This window comes from Phacochoerus africanus, chromosome 7, assembly GCF_016906955.1.
Source record: "Phacochoerus africanus isolate WHEZ1 chromosome 7, ROS_Pafr_v1, whole genome shotgun sequence".
In the NCBI taxonomy this organism is placed as follows: Eukaryota; Metazoa; Chordata; class Mammalia; order Artiodactyla; family Suidae; genus Phacochoerus; species Phacochoerus africanus.
In genome coordinates, this window is record NC_062550.1 from 32,845,931 (window position 1) to 32,867,574 (window position 21,644).

The 21,644-nt window shown below is 44.1% G+C and overlaps 1 protein-coding gene and 1 long non-coding RNA gene across 2 annotated transcripts in view; one reads left to right on the forward strand and one right to left on the reverse strand.

Annotated features, from left to right (window-relative positions):
* Positions 1–13,334: 13,334 nt before the first annotated feature.
* GNS (glucosamine (N-acetyl)-6-sulfatase) overlaps positions 13,335–21,644 on the reverse strand; it is a 60,816-nt gene continuing 52,506 nt past the window's right edge. Inside the window, exons 13-14 of the mRNA XM_047787126.1 lie at positions 19,558–19,718; positions 13,335–16,121 (exon numbers count right to left, since the gene is read on the reverse strand). Of these exons, the coding sequence (XP_047643082.1) occupies positions 16,043–16,121; positions 19,558–19,718 (240 nt within the window). The 3' untranslated portion in view covers positions 13,335–16,042. The remainder of the gene's footprint in view (positions 16,122–19,557; positions 19,719–21,644) is intronic.
* Positions 16,121–20,951, forward strand: LOC125131049 (uncharacterized). The gene is made up of 4 exons (XR_007135849.1): positions 16,121–16,388; positions 16,770–16,847; positions 18,891–19,013; positions 19,789–20,951. It is a non-coding gene; the product is annotated as an uncharacterized LOC125131049 (long non-coding RNA).

Here is a 21,644-nt window from a genome sequence, read left to right on the forward strand (position 1 = left end):
CTGTGGCTCTGGTTACAGCTGTGTCGTGGGCTTGATCCTTGGCCTGGGAATTCCTACATGCTGCACTGTGGCAAAAAAAAAAAAAAAAAATGTATTCAATACACCTAACCTGTGGACCATCAGCCTCGTTTACCTTAAACCACCTAGAACACATGCATTAGCCTGCAGCTGGCAAAATCATCTGACAAAACCTATTTTAGAATACATTGTTGACTCTCTCATGTAATTTATTGAATACCGTACTGAAGGTGGAAAATAGAATGGTTGAGTACAGAATGGTTGTAAGTACATTGGTTGCTTACCTTTGTAAACAAAAAATATCACTAGCCTGGGAAAGGATTGCAATTCAAAATCCAATACACTTTCTAGTGAATGCATGTCAGTTGTCATACTATCATCAAGTCGAAAAGCTTCAAGTCAGACCATGGTAAGTCAAGGACCTTTTGTACGATGACAGCAAATTTAAACACAGTGATTGCCATGTGCCAAGTATTATTCTGAAAAGCTTAATATGTATTAAGTGCTTTTCACCTCCATGAGAATAGGTATTGTCAACATCTATATTCTACAGATGAGGAAAATAGGTACTGAGGTCCAGCAGCTTGCCCACCGTTCCTCTGAGTGTGAATGGCAAAGCCACCTGCCTGCCCACTATCTTTTCCCGTAAGCTCAACCCAGCTTTTTCAGTACAACTGCCACTTAAAGGCCCATTAGGGAGTTCCCCTGTGGCCTAGTGGTTAAGGGTCTGGTGTTGTCACTGCTCTGGCTTGGGTCATTGCTGTGGTGTGGATTCAATCCCTGGCCCAGGACCTTCAGCCAAAAGAAAAAAAAAAAAAAGGCCCATTTGATTGCCTCCAGTGGGCAGTTCATCAGAACACAGGTCTCTTGTGGTGCCGTTGGGGTTTGTGGGAAATGGAAGGACAGGCTTGATGTCACGGTGCTTTATCGTCCGTTTTTGTTGTTCATTTAGTGTTTCATTTAAGTGATACACTAAGTTACACAGAAGGAGATGCCTACCTCTGTTTTCCATTACAGGTTCTGTTGAGTGAGAGAAGCTGACGGTTCAGGTAAATGAATGCCATGTTCTCAGTGCAGTCAGTGGGAAGTTCCTTGGAACCACTAGAAGCATTGCTTCAGAGAAAAGTCAGAAGTTCCCAGGAGCCAGCGAGTATTTGCAAAGGCTGGAGTTTTACTCCATCAAGAATGATCTCAGAGTTCCCACCATGGCTCATAGGAAACGAACCTGACTAGTATCCACGAGGATGCAGGTTTGATCCCTCACCTTGCTCGGTGGGTTAAGGATCCAATGTTGCTGTGAGCCGTGGTACAAGTCACAGACGTGGCTCAGATCTGGTGTTGCTATGGCTGTGGTGTAGGCCAGCGGCTACAGCTCTGATTCAGCCCCTAGTCTGGGAGCCTCCTTATGCCTCGGGTGTGGTCCTAAACCAAAAAAAAAAAAAAAAGTCTTCTCCAAAGAAGCACAGGAAACTAAATATTAAAAGTCTTGAAAGTATACACTTGTCTGGTGTGAATCAGCCTTGCTTAATTAAGGGTGTAAGAGAGGCAGCTTTGTATAAGGATGGAGGGAGAATGGGGCTGGGTGGTGGTGGAAAGGAGGGGGCAGGTTATATAACTTTCAGGTAAAATGTATGAATTTCATCTGCAGGGTATTTTGATTTTTTTAATTCTTGTTGATTTGGGGTGGTGGTTGATGGCTTTGAGCTTAGTGATATTTTCCAAAGTTACTCATGACTTAACTTGGCAGCAGCTGAATTCCATAAGCATCTTGCCCTTTCCGAGAAAGGTGAGTATTGGAATGTTTTAATGTTTGCACACAAACAGAAAACATCAGGGTTCTTTGTAATCTTCTAAAGAAGTTGGGGATTTGGCTCTGTGTTTGGGAGGCAGTTGGATTTTGTCCTTCTAAACAAGGGGCTTAGCTTGAGTGTCCTTCTGTCTTCAGCAGCTCAGATCTGGTTTATATATATACTCCAGCCACCCTGTGTGGACACATGAGATTAATTAAACCCTGTGTGCTTCCTCTTCTCTGAAGTGGAGTTCTAGGGGGCTCTGCTGGAGAGGGCTTCTGATTTTCAGGTGTTTAAATTTGCTAAAGCTGTAGTAATTCTGGAGCAGCACACCAAGGTGTCTTGTCAAAAGTTAGAAGCCTTGACTTAGTATCTTGCAGGCAGGGAGGCCACACCTTAAATTCAAATCTTTTACTCAAAACTGCAAATGGTGGAGTTCCCATCGTGGCTCAGTGATTAATGAATCTGACTGGTTTAGGGTTTGATCTCTGGCCTCGCTCAGTGGGTTAAGGATCTGGAGTTGCTGTGAGCTGTGGTGTAGATCGCAGCCTCGGCTTGGATCCCGTGTGGCTGTGGCTGTGGTGTAGGCCGGTGGCTACAGCTCCGATTAGACCCCTAGTCTGGGAACCTCCATATGCCATGGGATCGGCCCTAGAAGAGGCAAAAAGACCAAAAAAGAAAAAGAAAAACTAAATGGTGTCTCCAGATGCAGAATGGCAAATGTTTCAAATGTTTTTCCTTGCCTGCGTGATCTCCTAAGGAAGATGTTCCAAGTCAGTGACTTTTAGGTAAAATTGAGCCAGTCATCAAATGCCTTATCAATAGAAGATGCTTGTCTGAGAAACGGGACAGCATTAGAAATCGAGAAATTTGGCCAGCAGCCTTCAGAAAAGTCCAAGCCTCATTGCCTTTCAGAGAAACTGGCTACGGGAGTTTGTGGGGGGCGGGGGGGGGGGGGGGACGGGCATGTGCCTCAAAGGAGGATAACCAGCTAGGATGGGGGCGAAGCTGGGAATGACGTTCCTGCGCCCTGTGTCACCCTTGTGCCGCCCTCCACTCCCAGCTCGCTTTTCAAGTTTCTGTTCTTTCGCAAGTAAGGCGATCCAAGCCGAGGCACAGCAGGTCTTGGGGGAAATGTTAGGAAGCTAGGAGTTGGAAAAAGGCAGTGTTTAAGGTCTGATGGAAGAGATTGCAAAACAAAAACAGGGTTGTTCTCTGTTTCGTTATGGACCACCCCCAGAACTGCTGGAGGTGCTGATTTTTTTAAGGAAGATTTTTCTGTACCCGACCCCAAAGCTAGTATGAGGCCCTGAGAATCTGCTACTTAACAAGCACCCCGTGTTTTTTCAAATACTAACTGCACATCTTAGAGCTCTACAGAGTGTCAGAAACTAAAGGAATATATCCATGTTCATGGTTATCTCTCTTTTTCCTTAAAAAAAATTACTTCCATGGAGTTGCCGTCGTGGCGCAGTGGTTAACGAATCCGACTAGGAACCATGAGGTTGCAGGTTTGATCCCTGGCCTTGCTCAGTGGGTTAAGGATCCGGCGTTGCCGTGAGCTGTGGTGTAGGTTGCAGACACGGCTCGGATCCCCCGTTGCTGTGGCTCTGGTGTAAGCCAGCAGCTACAGCTCCGATTCGACCCCTAGCCTGGGAACCTCCAAATGCTGCAGGAGCAGCTCAAAAAAAGGCAAAAAGACAAAAAAAAAATTACTTCCAGATTGAGAGTAATAGCTAGCCTGCAAAGAGGCTCCCTGACCTGCCTCATTTAGCCCTGGAAAGGATAATTCTATACATAGTGTGACACTGTGCCCCTGACACTGGCTATCTGGGTCTTAGTTGGACCTCTGATCCGAGGCTATTGATCAAGTAGACTTTCTTAAGATTTTAAACTAAGAAACAAAGGAATTGTATTTGGTCAGGTACTCATAAACCAGGGGACCGAACCCGCCATTGGGCCTTATATGAGGGGCAGTAACAAACTTGAGAGAAAGCAGGAGAATCAAGCAGAGAGCAGAGGCCATGTGGCATCTGGAGGATGGAGAGAGTGCATTGAGCGCCTACTTGAGATTTGTTAGCTGTTGGATGCCTCGTGGTACCCTTTTTCCTCAGAATGGAATTATCTTTGTGTATGTGAGTTCTGCACTCCCGTGCACATTTCTACAATGGGATCAAGAGTAGAAATAGAGAGCTATTTATGGTACTAAATGCTTATTAGAAAAGATGAAAGGACCCAGAATAGGGACCTCAGCTTCCACGTATAGATACAAGAAAAAGGAAAGCAAACCCAAAGTAAGCAGAAGAAAGGAAGTATGAAAGAATGGTAATTAATGAAATAGGAACAGAAAAAAAAAATCAATGAAACCAAAAGTGGGTTCTTAGAAGATCAATAAAATTGACAGTCCTCTAACCAGACAGATCCGTTAAGAAAGAAAAGATGCAAATGACCAGTATCAAGAACAGGAGAGGTGACATCACTACATGTGCTACAGATAAATGTCATATGTTTGTATTTTAGCTCTTTGCATTGCAATAAGTTACCTTAAAAATTGGTATTAATTTTGTGCCCCCCACAAAAAAAATCCAGTGAGTTCTACACATTCGTGTTGCCTCGTTTTCAAGTTTGCCAAAGGACAAGTGCTGATATTGCTGCCACTACCAATTTCTTGGTTCCCAGAAGTTTACAATTTAGTTATTTACAGTAGGTAACTTTATTTATTTATTTGCTTTTTAGGGCTGCACCTGTGGCATATGCAAGTTCCCAGGCCAGGGATTGAATGGGAGCTGTAGCAGCAGGTCTACACCACAACCACAGCAACGAGGCATCCGAACCACGTCTGCGACCTACACTACAGCTCACAGCAATGCTGGATACTTTAACTCACTGAGCGAGGCCACACCCTCATGGATACTAGTTGGCTTCGTAACCCACTGAGTCATAATGGGAACTCCCTACAGTATGTAATTTTAATGCATATGATCAGTAATATTATCACTTAATATTTAAATTTACTTTCATACTACTGGTTTTTACAGTAGTGTTTTTGTTTATTAAAATGTGAATTCTGATTGTTTCCTTCCTTCCCTTCCTCCTATTTTTTCGCTTTTGCCACCCACAGCTTAGAATTAATTGTAATCATATTTGAGGAATGAGTGTATCTGCTTTCTGTTGGGTTCTGTGATATCTGTGTTCTTATAACCATCCTTATCTTTTCTTTTAACTTTTATTTCTAGTTTGTTCTGTTCTTTTTATAAAAAGAGACTTGAGTAGAACACCACGTGTTTTAGCTTCTCTCATTCAACAAGTATTAATAAGTTACCTGAGGGTATTAGGTACTGAGTGGATTATGGTGAGAAAGAACACCATGGCCCTATCTTCATGGAAACCAGACTCCATGTGTGATGCAAACTAGTTGAGTGTCTCGAAGCTAAAGTACACAGTGCTATGAGAGTTGAGGTAATTAGAGAGAAGGTGTTCTTTCCTTTCTTTCTTTATTATTTTTTCAGCTTTTTGCCATTTCTTGGGCCGTTCCCGTGGCATATGGAGGTTCCCAGGCTAGGGGTCTAATCAGAGCTGTAGCCACCGGCCTATGCCAGAGCCATAGCAATGCCAGATCCGAGCTGTGTCTGCAACCTACACCACAGCTCACAACAACACTGGATCCTTAACCCGCTGAGCGAGGTCAGGGATCAAACTCACAACCTCATCGTTCCTATTCAGATTCGTTAACCACTGAGCCACGACAGGAAGTCCGAGAGGTGTTCTTAAGGGAGTGATTTAGTGCTAAGACCTTAAGGACGAGTAGGAGTTAGCTGGCAAAATTCATGATTTACATGAAAAGTTTCTACATAATGGCCATGGGTCTCCCAGGTCCTCTTTTTTTTTTTTTTGGCAGGTCTTTTTACGTTGACATCACACTTGCTGTTTTTTTCTCTATTATGAGAAAGGAAGTTACATAGGGTTAAAAAATTCTCTGTGGGTCAAGTTCATCTTTGGCAGGCGTACAGTTAAAATTGACAATGGCAATTACTTTGGGTCAAATTTGACTCCCCCCCCATTAAGTGGAGAGGGCGTCCTCTTTTTGCTGACCTCACAGGGTTCATGTGAGGACCAACTAGGTTAGTGAAGGTTGGAGTTCCCTGGTGGCTCAGCAGGTTAAGGATCCATTGTTGTCACAGCTGTGGCTTGGATCACTGGGAATTTTTGCATGTCGTGGGAGTGGCCAAAACAAAAAAGGTAGTGACCGTCAAAGTACTTTGTCCACTGTAAAGCCTGATGGACTGTAAGGTGGTATTATTTTCCAAATTTTCTTCCTATAGTTACAGTATCACTCCTTTACTGTCATCTAAGAAACATCACCTAGGATGTAATTTCCAAGAGGAATATTTTTTCTTTTTTTTTAATTCATGCTGAGGGAAGGAAATGGAATTATAAGCAAAACACTCAAGATTTTAGGGCAATTGGTAAACCAAGAAATCAACATTCAGTGCTTCCCCCGGTGGCTGTAAATACAGCGACAGAGCCTTGTCTGTCTGCTCTGACAAGTTAGACCCCAAATGCTTGGAGCAGCTGGTACTAGGGAAGCTCGTGGTGTCATGTTACTGTGAGATGCTAAGCGATCCAGACCCGAGGGGCCATATGGAGTTGTGGGCTGGGGGTTTTGGCCCTTGTTTCTAGTCGATGGATGGGATGTTTCTAGTTGTGCCTGGAAATTCTCACCTCAGACCTTGATCTTGGTGGAACGTGGAGCCTGTCTTTGGCTCATTTGGTATCTCTGAGCTGCAGGGCACAACATCTGTGGGACTAAGCATTTCTTTTTTTTTTTAAATTTTATTTTATAATGATTTTTATTTTTTCCATTATATACCGGGTTCTGTCGATTTCCTACTGTACAGCAAGGTGACCCAGTTACACATACACGTACACATTCTTTTTTCTCACATGATCATGCTCCAGGGACTCAACATTTCATAGTGTCTGGAAACAGCCGCCTGGGCGGTTTTGAGACGGGATGGCGGGTTCTCCAGGCAGACCCTGAGCTGCAGCTTCCTGCCTCTCCTCAGGCGGTCAGTGCTCACCCCTGGCTGAACCCTTAACTAGGGCCTTGACTGGCGTTACAGGAAGAGGAAGGGGGCAGGAGGAACGGAGACCCCAGGTTTTGTTTTCCCCTCCTGCACAGAGACCAGACTCAGCACCTTGGCTTCCTTTTCTGGGGGAGCATCCATAAAAGCCTAGTCCAAGGCTGCTGGCTGCCTGAGAGATGACTTGGGAGTTGTCACTCATTCCAAATTGCTTCAAGGAAACCAAGTGGTCGAGCTGATGTCCGGCCTGAGAAAACTGCTGCTCACCTGGTCTGGGAGGAGCTGGGAAGTAGGGGGGACCGGGGTGGGGTTGGGGGGGGAGGAAAAGGTCACAAAGCAGCCACTTTCTTAGGGACTTCAGCCAGAACAGAATCAATTGCATTTCTGAGCTACTTTTCCTAGTGTTGGATGAGGCAAGGGAGCAGTGTCTGATGAACTTGATTTGGACAACAGGTGGCTTGGAAACCCAGCCAGGATCTTGGCCTGTGGCAGCTGCTTGAAAGAGCAGCTCGAAGTGCCCCCGAACCTGACCCCCCCTCCCGACCCCCCACCCCGGGGCTGCACTCTCCCCCGCACCAGCTTTTGTGTCTGTGGCTTATGGGGACCCACTGGAGGGAAGGCTTGGATGTGTGACTGGGGTCTGCTAGCCAAGAGTCCATTAAAATATTTTCCAACATGTGCTGAGAAACACATTTTAAGCAGCCAACAAAGAGGCTTCTACTTTTTGTAATTATAGCTGCACCCCCGTGTTTATTTATATTCTTCAAGTATGTAATGTACAAACGACTCCGCCCTGCCCCCGCCTCTGGGGACAACTTGAACCTCTGCCTTGGACGGCTTTGCCCTTCCCAGGTTCCTACAATTGGATAGGTTTTTGGCCAAACGTTTGCCCGAGTTTCTCTTTGTAACCAGCTCTGTCATTACATTAATCATTTACTGCTGTACATAGTTAAGAATTTTTTTTTTCTTGTGATGAGAATGTTTAACATGTATTCCCTTAGCGATTTTTAAATATGCAATACAATGCAGTGTGTTACTAACTGGATTACACCCCCTGACTTGTATTATAACTGGAAATTTGTACCTTTGGACCACCTTCCTCCAGTTCTCTCACTCCCCATCCTGCACTTCTGAGATGTTTTTTCCCTCCTGTTGTAGTTGTTGGTTATTTATTATTATATTATTATTATTTGCTTTTTAGGGCCGCACCCGTGGCATATGGAGGTTCCCAGGCTAGGGATCAAATTGGAGCTGGAGCTGCTGGCCTACACCACAGCCACAGCAGCGCAGGATCCGTGCCACCTCTGCCACCTATACCACAGCTCACAGCAACACGGGTTCCAAGCCATGTCTGTGACCTACATCACAGCTCACGGCAATGCCAGATCCTTAACCCGCTGAGTGTGGCCAGGGATCAAACTCCTAACCCCATGGTTACTAGTGGGATTTGTTTCCACTGCGCCACAACAGGAACTCCTAGTTGTTGGTTATTTTTTAAAATTCCACATATAAGTGAAATTATATTTTTCTGTCGGACTTATTCACTTAACAGTGCCCTCAAGGTCCATCCGTATTGTCTCAAATGGCAAGAATTCTTTATTTATTTTTTTTTTTTGCCCTGCCATTGGCATGCAGAAGGTCCCAGGCTGGGGACTGAACCAGTGCCAGGGCAGTGACCTGAGCCACAGCACTGACAATGCCAGACCCTTAACCTGCTAGGCCACCAGGAAACACCAAGATTTCTTTTCTTTATGGCTGAATAGTGTACCGTATACATATACATCTTTATTCATTCATCCATTAATGGATACTTAGGTTGTTCCCATACCTTAGCTATCATAAATAATGCTGCAGTGAACATGGGATATCTAGTCAGTTTTCTTCAGATAAATACCCAGAAGTAGAACGGCTGGATCATATAGTTCTTAGTTTTTGAGGAACTTCCATATTGTTCTCCACAGTAGCTGCACCAATCTACATTACAACCGACAGTGTACAAGGATGCCCTTTTCCTCACTATTTTTTTTTTTTTCTTTTTAGGGCCACAGCCACAGCCTGTGGAAGTTCCCAGGCTAGAGGCTGAATCAGAGCTGCAGCTGCAGGCTTATGCCACAGCCACACTGGATCTGAGCCGCCTCTGTGACTTACGCCATAGCTTGTGGCAATGCCAGATCTGTAACCCATGGAGCAAGACCAGGGATTGAACCTGCATCCTCATGGACCGTATGTCGGGTTCTTAACTGAGCCTCAATGGGAACTCCTTGTCTTTTTGGTAACAGTCATTCTAACAGGTGTGAATTGATACCTCAGTGTGGTTTGATTTGCGTTTCCCTGGTGATTAGTGATGTTGTGAACACATTTTCATGTACATGTTGGCCATCTGCATGTCTTTTTGAAAATGTCTATTTTTTGTGTTTTTTTGCTATTGACTTGCATGTGTTTTTTATGTATTTGGGATATTAACACCTTATTAGTATGATTTGCAACCATTTTATCCCCTTCAGTAGGTTGCCATTTAATTTTGTCAATGATTTCCTTTGCTATGTAGCAAGCTTTTTAATTTGATACAGTCCTATTTTGTTTTTGCTGTTATCGCCTTTGCTTTTGGAATCAGATCCAAAATATCATTGCCAAGATTACTGTCAAGCAACTTACTGCTTATATTTTCTTGTAGGACTTTTATGGTTTCGGGTCTTAGAGTCAAGTCTTTCATTTTGAGTTAATTTTTGTGAATGGTTTGAGATAGCAGTCCAGTGCATTCTTTTTCATGTGGCCATCCAGTTTTCCCAGAACCATTTATTGAAGACACTGTCTTCACTCTTACAGTCTTGGTTCCTCTGTCACAAGCTGACTATATGTGCATGAGTTTTTCTCTGGGCTCTCTATTCTGTTGCATTGATCCATGTGTGTTTTTATGCCAAAACCATACACTTTTGATCACTGGAGCTTTGTAATATAGTTTGAAATCAGGAAGCATGCTGCCTCCAGCTTTGTTCTTTCTCAGGACTGCTTGGCTCAACAGAGTCTTTTGCGGTTCCATCCAAATTTTATGATTGTTCTATTTTTGTGAAAAATGCCTTTGGAATTTTGATAGTGATTGCATTGAATCTGTGGATTGCTTTGGGTGGTATGGATATTTTAAGAATATTAATCATACTATCCATGAGCACAGAATTTTTCCATTTTCTTGTGTCTTCAATTTCTTTCATCAGTGTCTTTTCATTTTCAGTGTGCAGGACTTTCATCTTCTTGGTTAAGCCTATTCTTAGGTATTTTATTCTTTTTGATGCAATTATAAATGGGACTGTTTTCTTAATTTCTCTGATAGTTCATTAGTACATAGAAACACAAGATTGTTTATCCTACAACTTTACTGAATTCATTTATTCTAACAGGTTTTTTGTTTTTTTTTGGTGGAGTCTTTAGGGTTTTCTGTATTTGTCTTCTGCAGATAATCAATTTTACTTCTTGCTTTCTGATTTGAATTTCTTTCATTTTCTTGCCTAACTAAGACTGTCAATACTATGTTGAATGACAGTGCTTAGAGTGGGCATCTGTCTTATCCCTGATCTTATACGTAGAGCTTTATAATAATACGTAGGTTATTAGCTGTAGACTCGTCATTTATGGCTAATTTTATTTGAGGTATGTTCCATTTACACCTACTTTGTTGAGAATTTTTATCATAAATGTTGAGTTTTATCAAATGCTTTTTCTTCAAGATTTTTTTTTTTTTTTTTTCCCAGCCACACCTGCAGTAAATGGAAATTCCTGCTCCAGGGTCAAATTGGAGTTGCAGCTGTGGCCTATGCAAGCCACATCTGTAACCTACAGGATCTACAACCCACTGAGCGAGGCCAGGGATTGAACCTGCGTCCTCACAGAGACAGCATTGTTTCCTTAACCTGCTGAACCACAATGGGAACTCACTGTTGATTTACTTTTCCTTTTTCCAGCCATACCACGGCCATACCTGTGGCACATGGAAGTTCCTGGGCCAGGGGTCAAATTGGAGCTGCAGCTGTCAGTCTACACCACAGCCATTGCAACACTGGATCCAAGCTGGGACCTACACTGCAGCTTGCAGCAATGCCAGATCCTTAACCCACTGGGTGACGCTGGGGATCAAATTCCCATCCTCATGGACACTATGTTTGGTTCTTACTCTGTTGAGCCACAACTGGGAACTCATTATTTCTAGATGATATTTTTTATCCTTCATTTTGTTAATGTGGTATATATCACATTCATTTGTGGATACTGAACCATCCTGGCATCCTTGGACTAAATTCCACTTGATCGTAGTGTATGGTCTTTTTAATGTATTGTTGAATTCAGTTTCCTAATGCTTTGTTGAGGATTTTTACATCTATGTTTATCAGGGATACTGGCCTGTAATTTTCTATTCTTGTGGTGTCCTTGTCTGGTTTTGGTATAAGGGTAATGCTGTCTTCTAAAATGAGTTCGGAAATGTTCTTACTTTCTGAAAGAGCCTGAGGACTGGTACTAGTTCCACTTGGTAGAATTCACTCGTAGTCTTTTTGTTTATTGGGAGGCTTTTTATTTACTGACTCACTCTCCTTACTAGTGATCAGACTATTCACTTTCTATGGCTTTATAATTCAGTCTGGAAGATTATGTTTCTAGGAATTTATCCATGTCTTCTAGGTTATCCAATTTGTTAGCATATAATTGTTCACAGTACTCTTATGATCCTCTATCCGTGGTATCACAGTAACGTCTCCTTTCTAATTTTGAGCCTTTATTCTTGATGAGTCTATCTAGCTTGATGAGTCAAAGAAGCTTTGTTTTCACTTTGTCTTTTTAGGGCCGCACCCGCAGCATACGGAGGTTCCCAGGCTAGGAGTCGAATCGGAGCTGTTAGGCCGGCCTACACCAGAGCCACAGCAACTCGGGATCCGAGCCTCGAACTCCAGTTTCCACTTTAAAAAAGTCATGTTGTGGAGCAGGACAAGAAGCCACTTGATTGTGTCAACTCCCTTCTTAGTCTGAAACTGTACAGCTTCCCTGTAAATACAGTTATCAGGGACCTAACATCCTGGATGTCAGGAAGAGAATGATTCGCTTTCATAGTCCAGCTCATGTCCAAGTAGAGGAAGCACTCAGATATTTGAGGGAGGGATAAAATCCTTCTTAAATCACAGACACAGCAGAAATGTCTCTGAAGCCAGATCTTTGAAAATCTAATTAGTTTTGTGAATTAGGATAAGTTAAGCTGAGGAAAGAATCTAGTCTGCAGAGACATTTTTATCACAATAAATAACTACAACCATCCTTCTCTGCCCTTTCTGGGCCTATCGGCATCAGTCAGAGCTGCAGGTTACAAGGATATGTAAGACCTCAGGTCTCACCAGCAAAAGGTGGTTATGAAAGCTTCCTCTCAAAAGACGAAGATTCAGATTGTCAACTACTCTGTGGTACTTGTGAAGCTAGTGCCCATGTCCCACACCTAAATCTTGTCTTATACAGTAATTCCTGGGCCATCAATAGAGATCTCTGCACGCTGCTTTCAGCAGAACCTTTGGGTTCTCTGCTCTTGCCACAACAGGCTGCAAGGTACATGTATGACCAGCCCTTTGAACCCATGGTTGGTAGAGAAAGAAGAGGAAACACACCAAACCCGGAGGGTGTTTGGTTCTACAGGGCCAGGTACGGTTTCCGTGGGAGTAAGTGAGACTCAAGTTAGAAAAATGGATACGGTAGAGTCTGTACTTACCCTCAATTTGTGAATCTGTGCAAGTAAAAGTTTTCCTCTTTCTTGGTGCCTTGATTCTGTGATTACGCCCAAATTACCTGTTTTTCTGACAGTAATCTGGAAACTGGGTATCTGCTAACATCTTATTTTTTTCTACTTGGTCTTCAGAACTTATGAGAGGCAACCTATTAGGTCTGGGGTTGGCACATGATGGCTTTTTTTGGCAGGGGGTAAAGAGTTTTGCTGGAACATAGCCACGCATACTCACTTATACACTGTCCATGGCTACTCTTGTACGGAAGCAGCACAGTCAAGTAGTTTGTGGTAGAGACCACATGGCCTGCAAACTGGAGATATTATCCCTTTAAGAAAAAGTCAACCCCAAGACTTCATTTCTCATTCAAGGCGACAGATCACATGACTGGACATCAAGGCAAGGCACCTCTGAAGGTGAGCTTAGTTTATCTATTTAAAAGCTAACCAAGTTTTTTTTTTTTTTTTTTCCTCCACACTGTAGATGCATAAAGACTGATCAGGAAGGATTTTCTGCATGGTGCTCAACCAGGGATACTGGTCAGCAGGGACCACACAGAAGCTTTCCAGGTAGACTATGGCACCTGTTGTGAAATGGCCCATCTCCAATACTAGGTGAGTGATTAAAACAGTATACAGCCGAAAAAAGCATCGTGTCAAAATTACTACATGTGGACTGAAACAAAGGACACATTTCCACTAGAACAGAAATAAATTTTAATTCGTTGAAAAGTGCAGCAGTGAACAGGGTCCTTTGAAGGTCACTTTCTAAGTCAAATGACTGAGACGACACAGAGCCAGGGCAGAATAACTTCTAGGAGCAGCTGATGCAAACACAGGAAATTACAAATTCAGTGGGCCCTAAGTGGTGGTGAAACTAAAGACCCAAATGTTCCCATCTAGTTCCACTGGCGGATCCATTTAAATACCCTTTGCTTTCTCTTAATAAGGAAACTGGGACAATTTATCTTCTTTCGCTAAAACACCAATCCTTAGATACTTTTAAAAATGAATTTAAGAACATTTCTCACAGGTTAAGGTGTAACCTTCCATGGCTATCACTACTACTTTGTACAAAACCCTAGTGTTGTCAATTAAAATGTATTTTGTAACAGCACCGTTGGTCAAATTCAAAGATGCCTTAAAAAGCCTTGCCTACTCTGTAGCTGTAGGGATGTAACTGGGTTTGTGGGAGAGCTTCGTAGTAGCACATCTTATAAGGCAAAATGTCTACTCACCCCCCAGGCCTCTGGTCATTTCTAATGGTTACCTCTTTCTACTCTCAACAGCACCAACACACACAGACCCTTCTTAAAAGGGAAAATTCTCAAAATTCCAACCAGTATAATTGAGAGGGAAACAAGGCAAGCCCCTTGCAGTGGGGCTCTTGACTGTATCATTCTGAAAAACTCAGTGCATTCTGTGGTCTGTAGTCTTGAAACTCAGTGCATTCTATGGTCGGCTAGTCTTGAGGCCTCTCCATCAAAGATGACTTTAAGTGTAGAGCCAGAATGAAATCAGTCTAAGAGAAAAAGTCAAATGAGAGGCCATTCAAAAATCAGAGGTACAGAGAGAGGATTTTCCTGTGTCCCCTCACCCGAACAGAAGAGCAGTAGGACAGGAATCCTATCAGCAGCTGATCTGTCTCACTCTCCTGACTCCATCTGCTTTCAGGAACCAGCAACATAAAACTGAATAATATGACATCACAGTACAAGACCTGGTAAGAGTTGGTTTCTTTTTATTCAGGAGTAACTACGGTCAACTTTGAGTAAGGTGAAGCTGACTGATTAAATGTTAAAAATCAAAGTATAGAATAAAGCTGATACCCATAGTCAATATGGTAATTGGCTTCTAGTTACAAAATGGTTAGAATTTCTTTGCCTAAAAGGTTCACAGCAGAGGTATTCACTTCACTTGCTCATTTCACTTCTAAATACCACTGCTGTGACTGGGATGGTGTGAGGTAAAGAATCAACCCAATGGCTATTAACCCAAAGTGGCAATCTGGAATTGCGATAGAAAAGTTACCTATGGCCATGTCTTACAAAGTGCTTAAAGCTCAATCTAGGACCTTACCGAAAGCTAAAATCACTATTGCCTGAGTTGAACAGGTTAGAAACCACAGTTCCTCTTCTTCCCCTGCTGTCCCACCACCAATCAGCCCTCTCATAAAGGAAACAGAAGAAACGGGATTGGTCTTTGAGCCAAGAGACAAAAATGCAGGTGTTAACAGTGAGCAAGCCTCCAGAAGATCTGCTTTTGACAGAGGAACAGCGAATGAGGCCCACAGTACACAAGACTCCAAAAACTCAGGAAGAAGGTATCTAAATGGGAAGAAGGTAAGTCGTTTTTTGCATCAACTTTAAGAAACTCTTACCTCCTATGACCAATGAACAGAATGTCAGCAAAATGCAGAGGGAGTCTCCCTTCACACATGGGACTGAACCCCAGGCTCCCTGCTGGACAGGCACTTCCTCTGCCCCAATTCACAGCCCTTCAACCTGTCAACCCCAAAGCCCCATCTACAGAAGGCCCTCAGACAACACAACCTTCACCAACCCTTGCAAATTCTTCTCTGCTGCGATATTTAACCCACCTTATTTTTTGGCTCTCAGAGGGGGCAGTGTCAAGAGAAGAGACATTCCCTCGTTAGCCCTGGTGCTAACTGGCACACGGTGTGGTTAGCAGCCACTGGAAAGCAGCTGTCCATCCCCTTCAATGACCACCTGGAATTGGCCTTTACCGAAAGCTCGCTACTGGTCTATTTCAATGTAGCGCCAGCCCAGAATATCCCCCCCCACCCCGACATGAACAGAGCTTGGTTGATGTGTTTGGAATTTCTGACCTTTATCACACTGTGATGTCTATTACAGATAGTGTATTTTACTAATCTAAAAACAATGGTATTTCTTCTTAATCAGATGGTTCAGCTCTGATGATTATTCTTCAAGCCATGTGCTAACAATATATTTTTGAGAGTGAAGTGTTCAATCTGGGATGCTATGTAGGATCCTATGTTTTGTACACCAAAAACACACCCCCCCCACCACCCCGAAGCATTGCCGTTTATCGGCAGGGATTTACAAGTTCAGATTTTTGACCACATGGGGAATCATCAAGAACTGTGGCCCCAGGACAGAAAGGGTTTGGTGAGAACAAAGACCTCAGGGGTATCGTCATCAGCTGAATGAAGGGACCAGGGACAGCCACTCCTGACACACGGGCAGAGTTCACAGTTTAACACATGGCACAGGGAAGTCAGCTGATTGGGGTGCTTTTCCACACAGGACTTAAAGCCAGTCCAGAAACCCTTCCAGGCATGGTCTTGAAGACTAGCTACAGACACCTACTACAATCACTTCATCAGAAAGAGGCGGGCAGGGATCCAACCAGAAGTGCTACAGAAGATGTTTGGAAAACCTTCGAGTCCTCACTGTTCCATGATTGCTGAACATGAGCCGAGGGTCAAACCTGTATCTGGGGACAGAGGAAAAACACAAACCAATATCGCGCAGAGTCAAGTTAGCCCCTGGGGGATTCATTCAGAATATTAACTGGGAGGAACGGCAGGAAGGGATACAAAAGGAACGATTAAATCACCAGAAGGGCATCTAGTGGGAAAATCCATAGTACACAGCAACAGCACAGCATTTCCGTCACAAGTCAGCAAGCACAGAATAACACAGGAAGAGTGCAGAGTGAAGAAACAGCGGGAAGGCTAATCTTGAAAGGCGTCAGGAGGAGGTAAGGTTTGAGGTTTTTTTAGGGAGGGGACGGTCCCTGAAGGATGAAGGAATCTGAGGGAAGCGTCTAGCCGTCTTGGAACCTTTCCAGCACTTTCAAAACCCCGTCTTCGGTGTTCCCGTTGTGGCGCAGCAGAAACGAATCCGCCTAGGAACCATGAGGTTGCGGGTTTGATCCCTGACCTCGTTCAGTGGGTTAAGGATCCAGTATGGCCATGAGCTGTGGCGTAGGTCACAGACGCAGCCTGGCTCCTACGTTGCTGTACCTGTGGTGTAGGCCAGTAGCTGTAGCTCTGATGCTCCCGCTAGCCTGGGAACCTCTGTATGCCACAGTGTGGCCCTAAAAAGCAAAACAAACAAAAAACCCCGTCTTCCTTCACAGGTCAGGCGCACAGACTGTGGCGGGTAAGAGGGCAGGCGTGCCTCTCCAGAGCTGGAATCTGGATTATTGTGAATTGAGGTAAGTCACTGACCTCTCAGGCCACCGATAAAATAGGAAGACAATTCAAGTAAAATGTCTGGCACGTACCATCTCTTATCTACCACCCGAGGGGAAGCTGGAGTGAATGCCAAGGGGTAACCAGAGCTGAGACCTGGCAGACGGGTTAAAGAACACAGAGGAGCTGCAGAGGATGTGTGGGTGCAGTCTGGAAATAACTGCCTTTTACTTTTATCTGCTACCTAGGACAAACTAACTCTTAGTATGATTTTAGAGCAGGGATTAGCTGATTTCTTTTGTAAAGGGCCAGATAAGAGATATTTTAGGGCTTGTGGGCCACAGAGTCTCTGTCTCAACTACTCAACTTTGTTGCTGACATGCAAAAGCAGCCCAAGCAACATGGAAGTGACCGTGGGTGTTGTGTCCCAACAGGTGGTGGCTGGAGTGGGCCTGTGACATCTTGTCTGCTGGCCCACATTCTAGAAGCTTCTACAGGCCTAAAGGTGGGGGGATGTAAGAATAAAGCTATGGCTAAGGAATTTAAAAGAAAACCAGGTAGAGTTTCAATAGCTCAGTTAATATCATCAACTCTAGCAATTAGCCTTTTAGTTATAAGCCTCTAGAATGTGAGCAAAACAGTGAATTGTAATTTAAAAAAAAAAAAAAAAAAAAGGATTGCCTGGAAGTCAGGAGATCTTGCTCTATCAATTCCTAACAGGTTGGCCCTCGGGCAAATCACAACTCCCAGCTCTACTTCCACAGGTGAAATGTGCCTGTTTGGGCTCTAAGAACCCTTGGGGAATTCTAAGATTGAGTCTGTCCAACACTTAAGGGGGCTGCTGCCCTACTTTGGTCCCACGTCACAGTCCAAGATGTCCAAGTCTCATGACCCTCCATGATTTAGTTAGATCTGGCTTTAAATTCCAAGTCAGTCAGAGACCTCCACAGACATCTAACTTCATTTCGTTTGGTAAAACATTCTGAGCAAAGGAGTGTTGCAAACTGCAAAATCAGCATGTGCCAATTAGAAGTCTAGTGTTTCGGAGTTCCTGTCGTGGCGCAGCAGAAATGGATCCGACTAGGAATCATGAGGTTGTGGGTCTGATCCCTGGCCTCACTCAGTGGGTTAAGGATCCAGCATTGCTGTGAGCTGTGGTGTAGGTCGCAGATGAGGCTCGGATCTGGCACTGCTGTGGCGTAGGCCGGTAGCTATAGCTCCGATTCGACCCCTAGCCTGGGAACCTCCATATGCCGCAGGTGCGGCCTTAAAAAGACAAAAGAAAAAAAAAAAAGGTCTAGTGTTTTTATCTTGGTGAATGAACTTCCTATTTCAAGGAACTGGCCCCTAGTGAGGATCCATTTCACTAACCTGGAGGAAAGATCAAAAAAGCTAGGCGGTCAGAGTGCTTCAATCAGTTACTAGTTATGTATTTACAGGACTACTCATAGAAATTTAGTTGGCCTGAATATTGAAAAACTATGACACATATTGTCTTTATATTGTTACTTAGTTTTAGCTTGCTGGCACCTATGTCTCTTTGGCTCTATATAAATTACTTAAAAGCAAAAGCATTGCATTTCTTAAACTGTCTACAAAATCCAGTTCCCCTACTCATTCACATAACATTCCTCACTAATTTGTATTTTCCTTTTTAGGGCTGCACCTGTGGCATATGCAATTTCCCAGGCTAGGGGCAGAACCTCAGTTGCAACTGACAACCTATGCCATAGCCACAGCCACTTGGGATCCAAGCCATATCTGTAACCTATGCTGCAATGTGGGGCAATGCTGGATCCTCTACCCACTTATCAAGACCAGGGACCGAACCCACATCCTCATGGATACTAGTCAGGTTCTTAACACGCTGAGCCATAATGGGAACTCCCATTCCTCACTAATTTGGATTGAAGATACCACTTCATGTGAAGGTGGCTAAATCATTACCTTAGTACTTTCCATCAGCTTAGGACCTCATTCTTCCCTCCTCTCTCCTAGAGGGAGTATAAGAATTGAAATAATCTTCTCTTGGTCAGAGTTCAATTTTTAATTTTATAATCTTCTAGCAAAAACCAACAGGCTTCCTGCTGCACATAGCTCAAATGCGTGGGGTGCTACGACCTGGGTTACTGGTGAAAAGCTACCATTTAAGAGGAAGGAGAGGAGGAGGAACAGAGCTGATTTAGTAGGTGAGAGTTAAACATCTTTCCTACCTTCATGTATTGCAGTGGGCGTCTTCATTTCGACCTTTGAGCGTTTATACTTTCATTGTGTGCATTTAATACATTAAATTTACCGGCAACTGTTTAGGTTTCTATAACTGGGGCTTCTGAGAAATGACATGAAGGCATATGCCCTCACAAGCGCTAAGGTTAACAGAGCACACCTTGGTTAGCTTACACTAAGGCAGCCCCAGTGTCACTAGTGCAATCAAGTGGTACCATGACAAGAACCACAGGCAAGAAGAAGGGAAAAGAGCCTTGTGTGGGGGTGGGTGGAAGCAGGGCTGTGCCTCCTCCAGCTCGAGCACCGACTGGCAGTGCAGATCAAGAGGCTCATGTTCCCAGCACAACTGGCTGCTACCCTAAGACACAGCATCCCCCCCATAAAGCAAAACAAGAAGAAACAGTTTACCTCAGAGCCCGAAGGACCCATCAGGGTCCCTCTGCTTTTGAGAATGGCAGGACTGCTGGAAACGAGGGGGCAAAGGTGCTGTGGAAGATGCAAACTTACCCAGGGTCAAAAACTCCTGGAGTGCGGCAGGTTGGTCCAGAACAGGACTGTAACATCATCAGCCGATAGTTCATCTTTCCTAAAAGCTCTGGGTCTATACTCTTAGCAATGTTATTGATTTGGTGTGGGTCTGCAGTCAGATTATAGACTTCTACGAACACCTACAGGAAACGAAAAGACAAGAGGAAAGAAAAGAGCAAGGGTTACATTTAAAGAAATACTCTTTTTCAGGTTCGAGGGAGACAAGATGGCAGAGTCGAAGGACTCAGGCTCACCTCCTCTCGCGAAAACACCAAAATTACAACTAATGACTGAACAACCATCAACAAAATAGACTGGAAGCTACCAACAAAGACGTCCTACAGCCAAAGACAAAGGCACACTGAGATGGCAGGAGGGGCGCCTTCGTGATATAAGCAATACTATACCCACCAGGTGGGCAACCCATAGCCTGGGAAGTAACTATATTGCAGAGACTATCCCACGAACGTGAGAGTTCTGAACCCCACATGAGGTTCCCCAGCCTGGGAGGTCTGGCATTGGAAGGAGGAGGGGTCCCCTGGAGCTTCTAGCATCGAAAGCCAGCGAGGCTTGTATACAAGAGCTCCACAGGTCTGAAGGAAACAGAGACTCCATTCCTGGATGGTGCACAAAGAGTTTCAAGTACACTGGATCCAGGGCAAAGCAGGGGACTCCATAAAAATCTATCCATCTTGGAAGGCTTCCTGGGAAAGCAGGAAGCAGCTGTGGCTCAATGTGGGGGCCGAACATTGGAGGTGGTGGTCCCAGGGAGTAATCATTGGCATGAGCTCCCCTGGAGGCTGCTACTTTGGAAAAATCTGGCCCCACCCATGAGAAGCTCCAGGTCAAACAACCAACAGGGTGAGAATACGGCTCCATCCATCAGCAAACAGGCTGCCTATAAATCCTCCTAGACACACAGCCACTTCTCATCACACCCAGAGACAGCCCCAACCACCAGAGGGAGAAGACTCAGGTCCACCAGTGGACAGGGGCAGGTACCAGTCTCTCCCATCATGAAGCCTGCAACAAGCCCTTGTATCATTAACCCACCAGGGAGCAGACACCAGAAGCAGGAGAGGCTACAACCTTTAACCTGCCAAAAGGAGACACTCAAAAAGGTATACAAAGTGAAAAGGCAGAGAAATATGAGCCAGATGAAGGAACAAGACAAAATCCCGTAAGAACAGCTAAATGAATTGGAGATAAGCAACCTACATGAAAAAGACTTTAGAATAATGATAGCAAAGAGGATCTAAGATCTCAGGAAAAAAGCTGGAGGCAGGAGTTCCCATCGTGGCTCAGTGGTTAGTGAATCCGACTAGGAACCATGAGGTTTCGGGTTCAATCCATGGCCTCGCTCAGTGGGTTAAGGATCCGGCATTGCCTTGAGCTGTGGTGTGGGTCACAGATGCGGCTTGGATCCCGCGTTGCTGTGGCTCTGGCCTAGGCCAGCAGCTACAGCTCCGATTCAACCCGTAGCCTGGGAATCTCCATATGCCGTGGGAGCAGCCCTAGAAAAGGCAAAAAGACAAAAAAAAAAGAAAAAAAAGTTGGAGGCAAAGATAGAGAAATTAGAAAAATCATTTAACAAAGAAATAGAAGGTTTAAATATTAAACATACAGACATTAATTCTTTAGAAGGAACCAATAGCAGAATATAGGAGGCAGAAGAACCAAAAACGGTTGAAGGCAGATTGCTGGAAGTCACTGACATGGAGCAAAATGAATGAGGAATGAAAAGAAATGAGGACAGTCTAAGAGACCTCTGGAACAACATTAAATGCAACAACATTCAAATTATAGAGGTCTCAGAAGGAGGAGAGAGAGAGAAAGGGCCAGAGGAAATATCTGAAGAGATATAGCTGAAAACGTCCCTGACATGGGAAAGGAATCACTTATTCAAGTCCAGGAAGCACAAACAAATACCATATAAAATAAACTCAAGGAAGAACACCCTGAGATACAATTTAATCTAACTGAAAAATTAAAGACAAAGAAAATATTGAAAGCAGTTACAGAAAAGCAACGAACAACATGTAAGAGAACCCCAATCAGGTTATCAT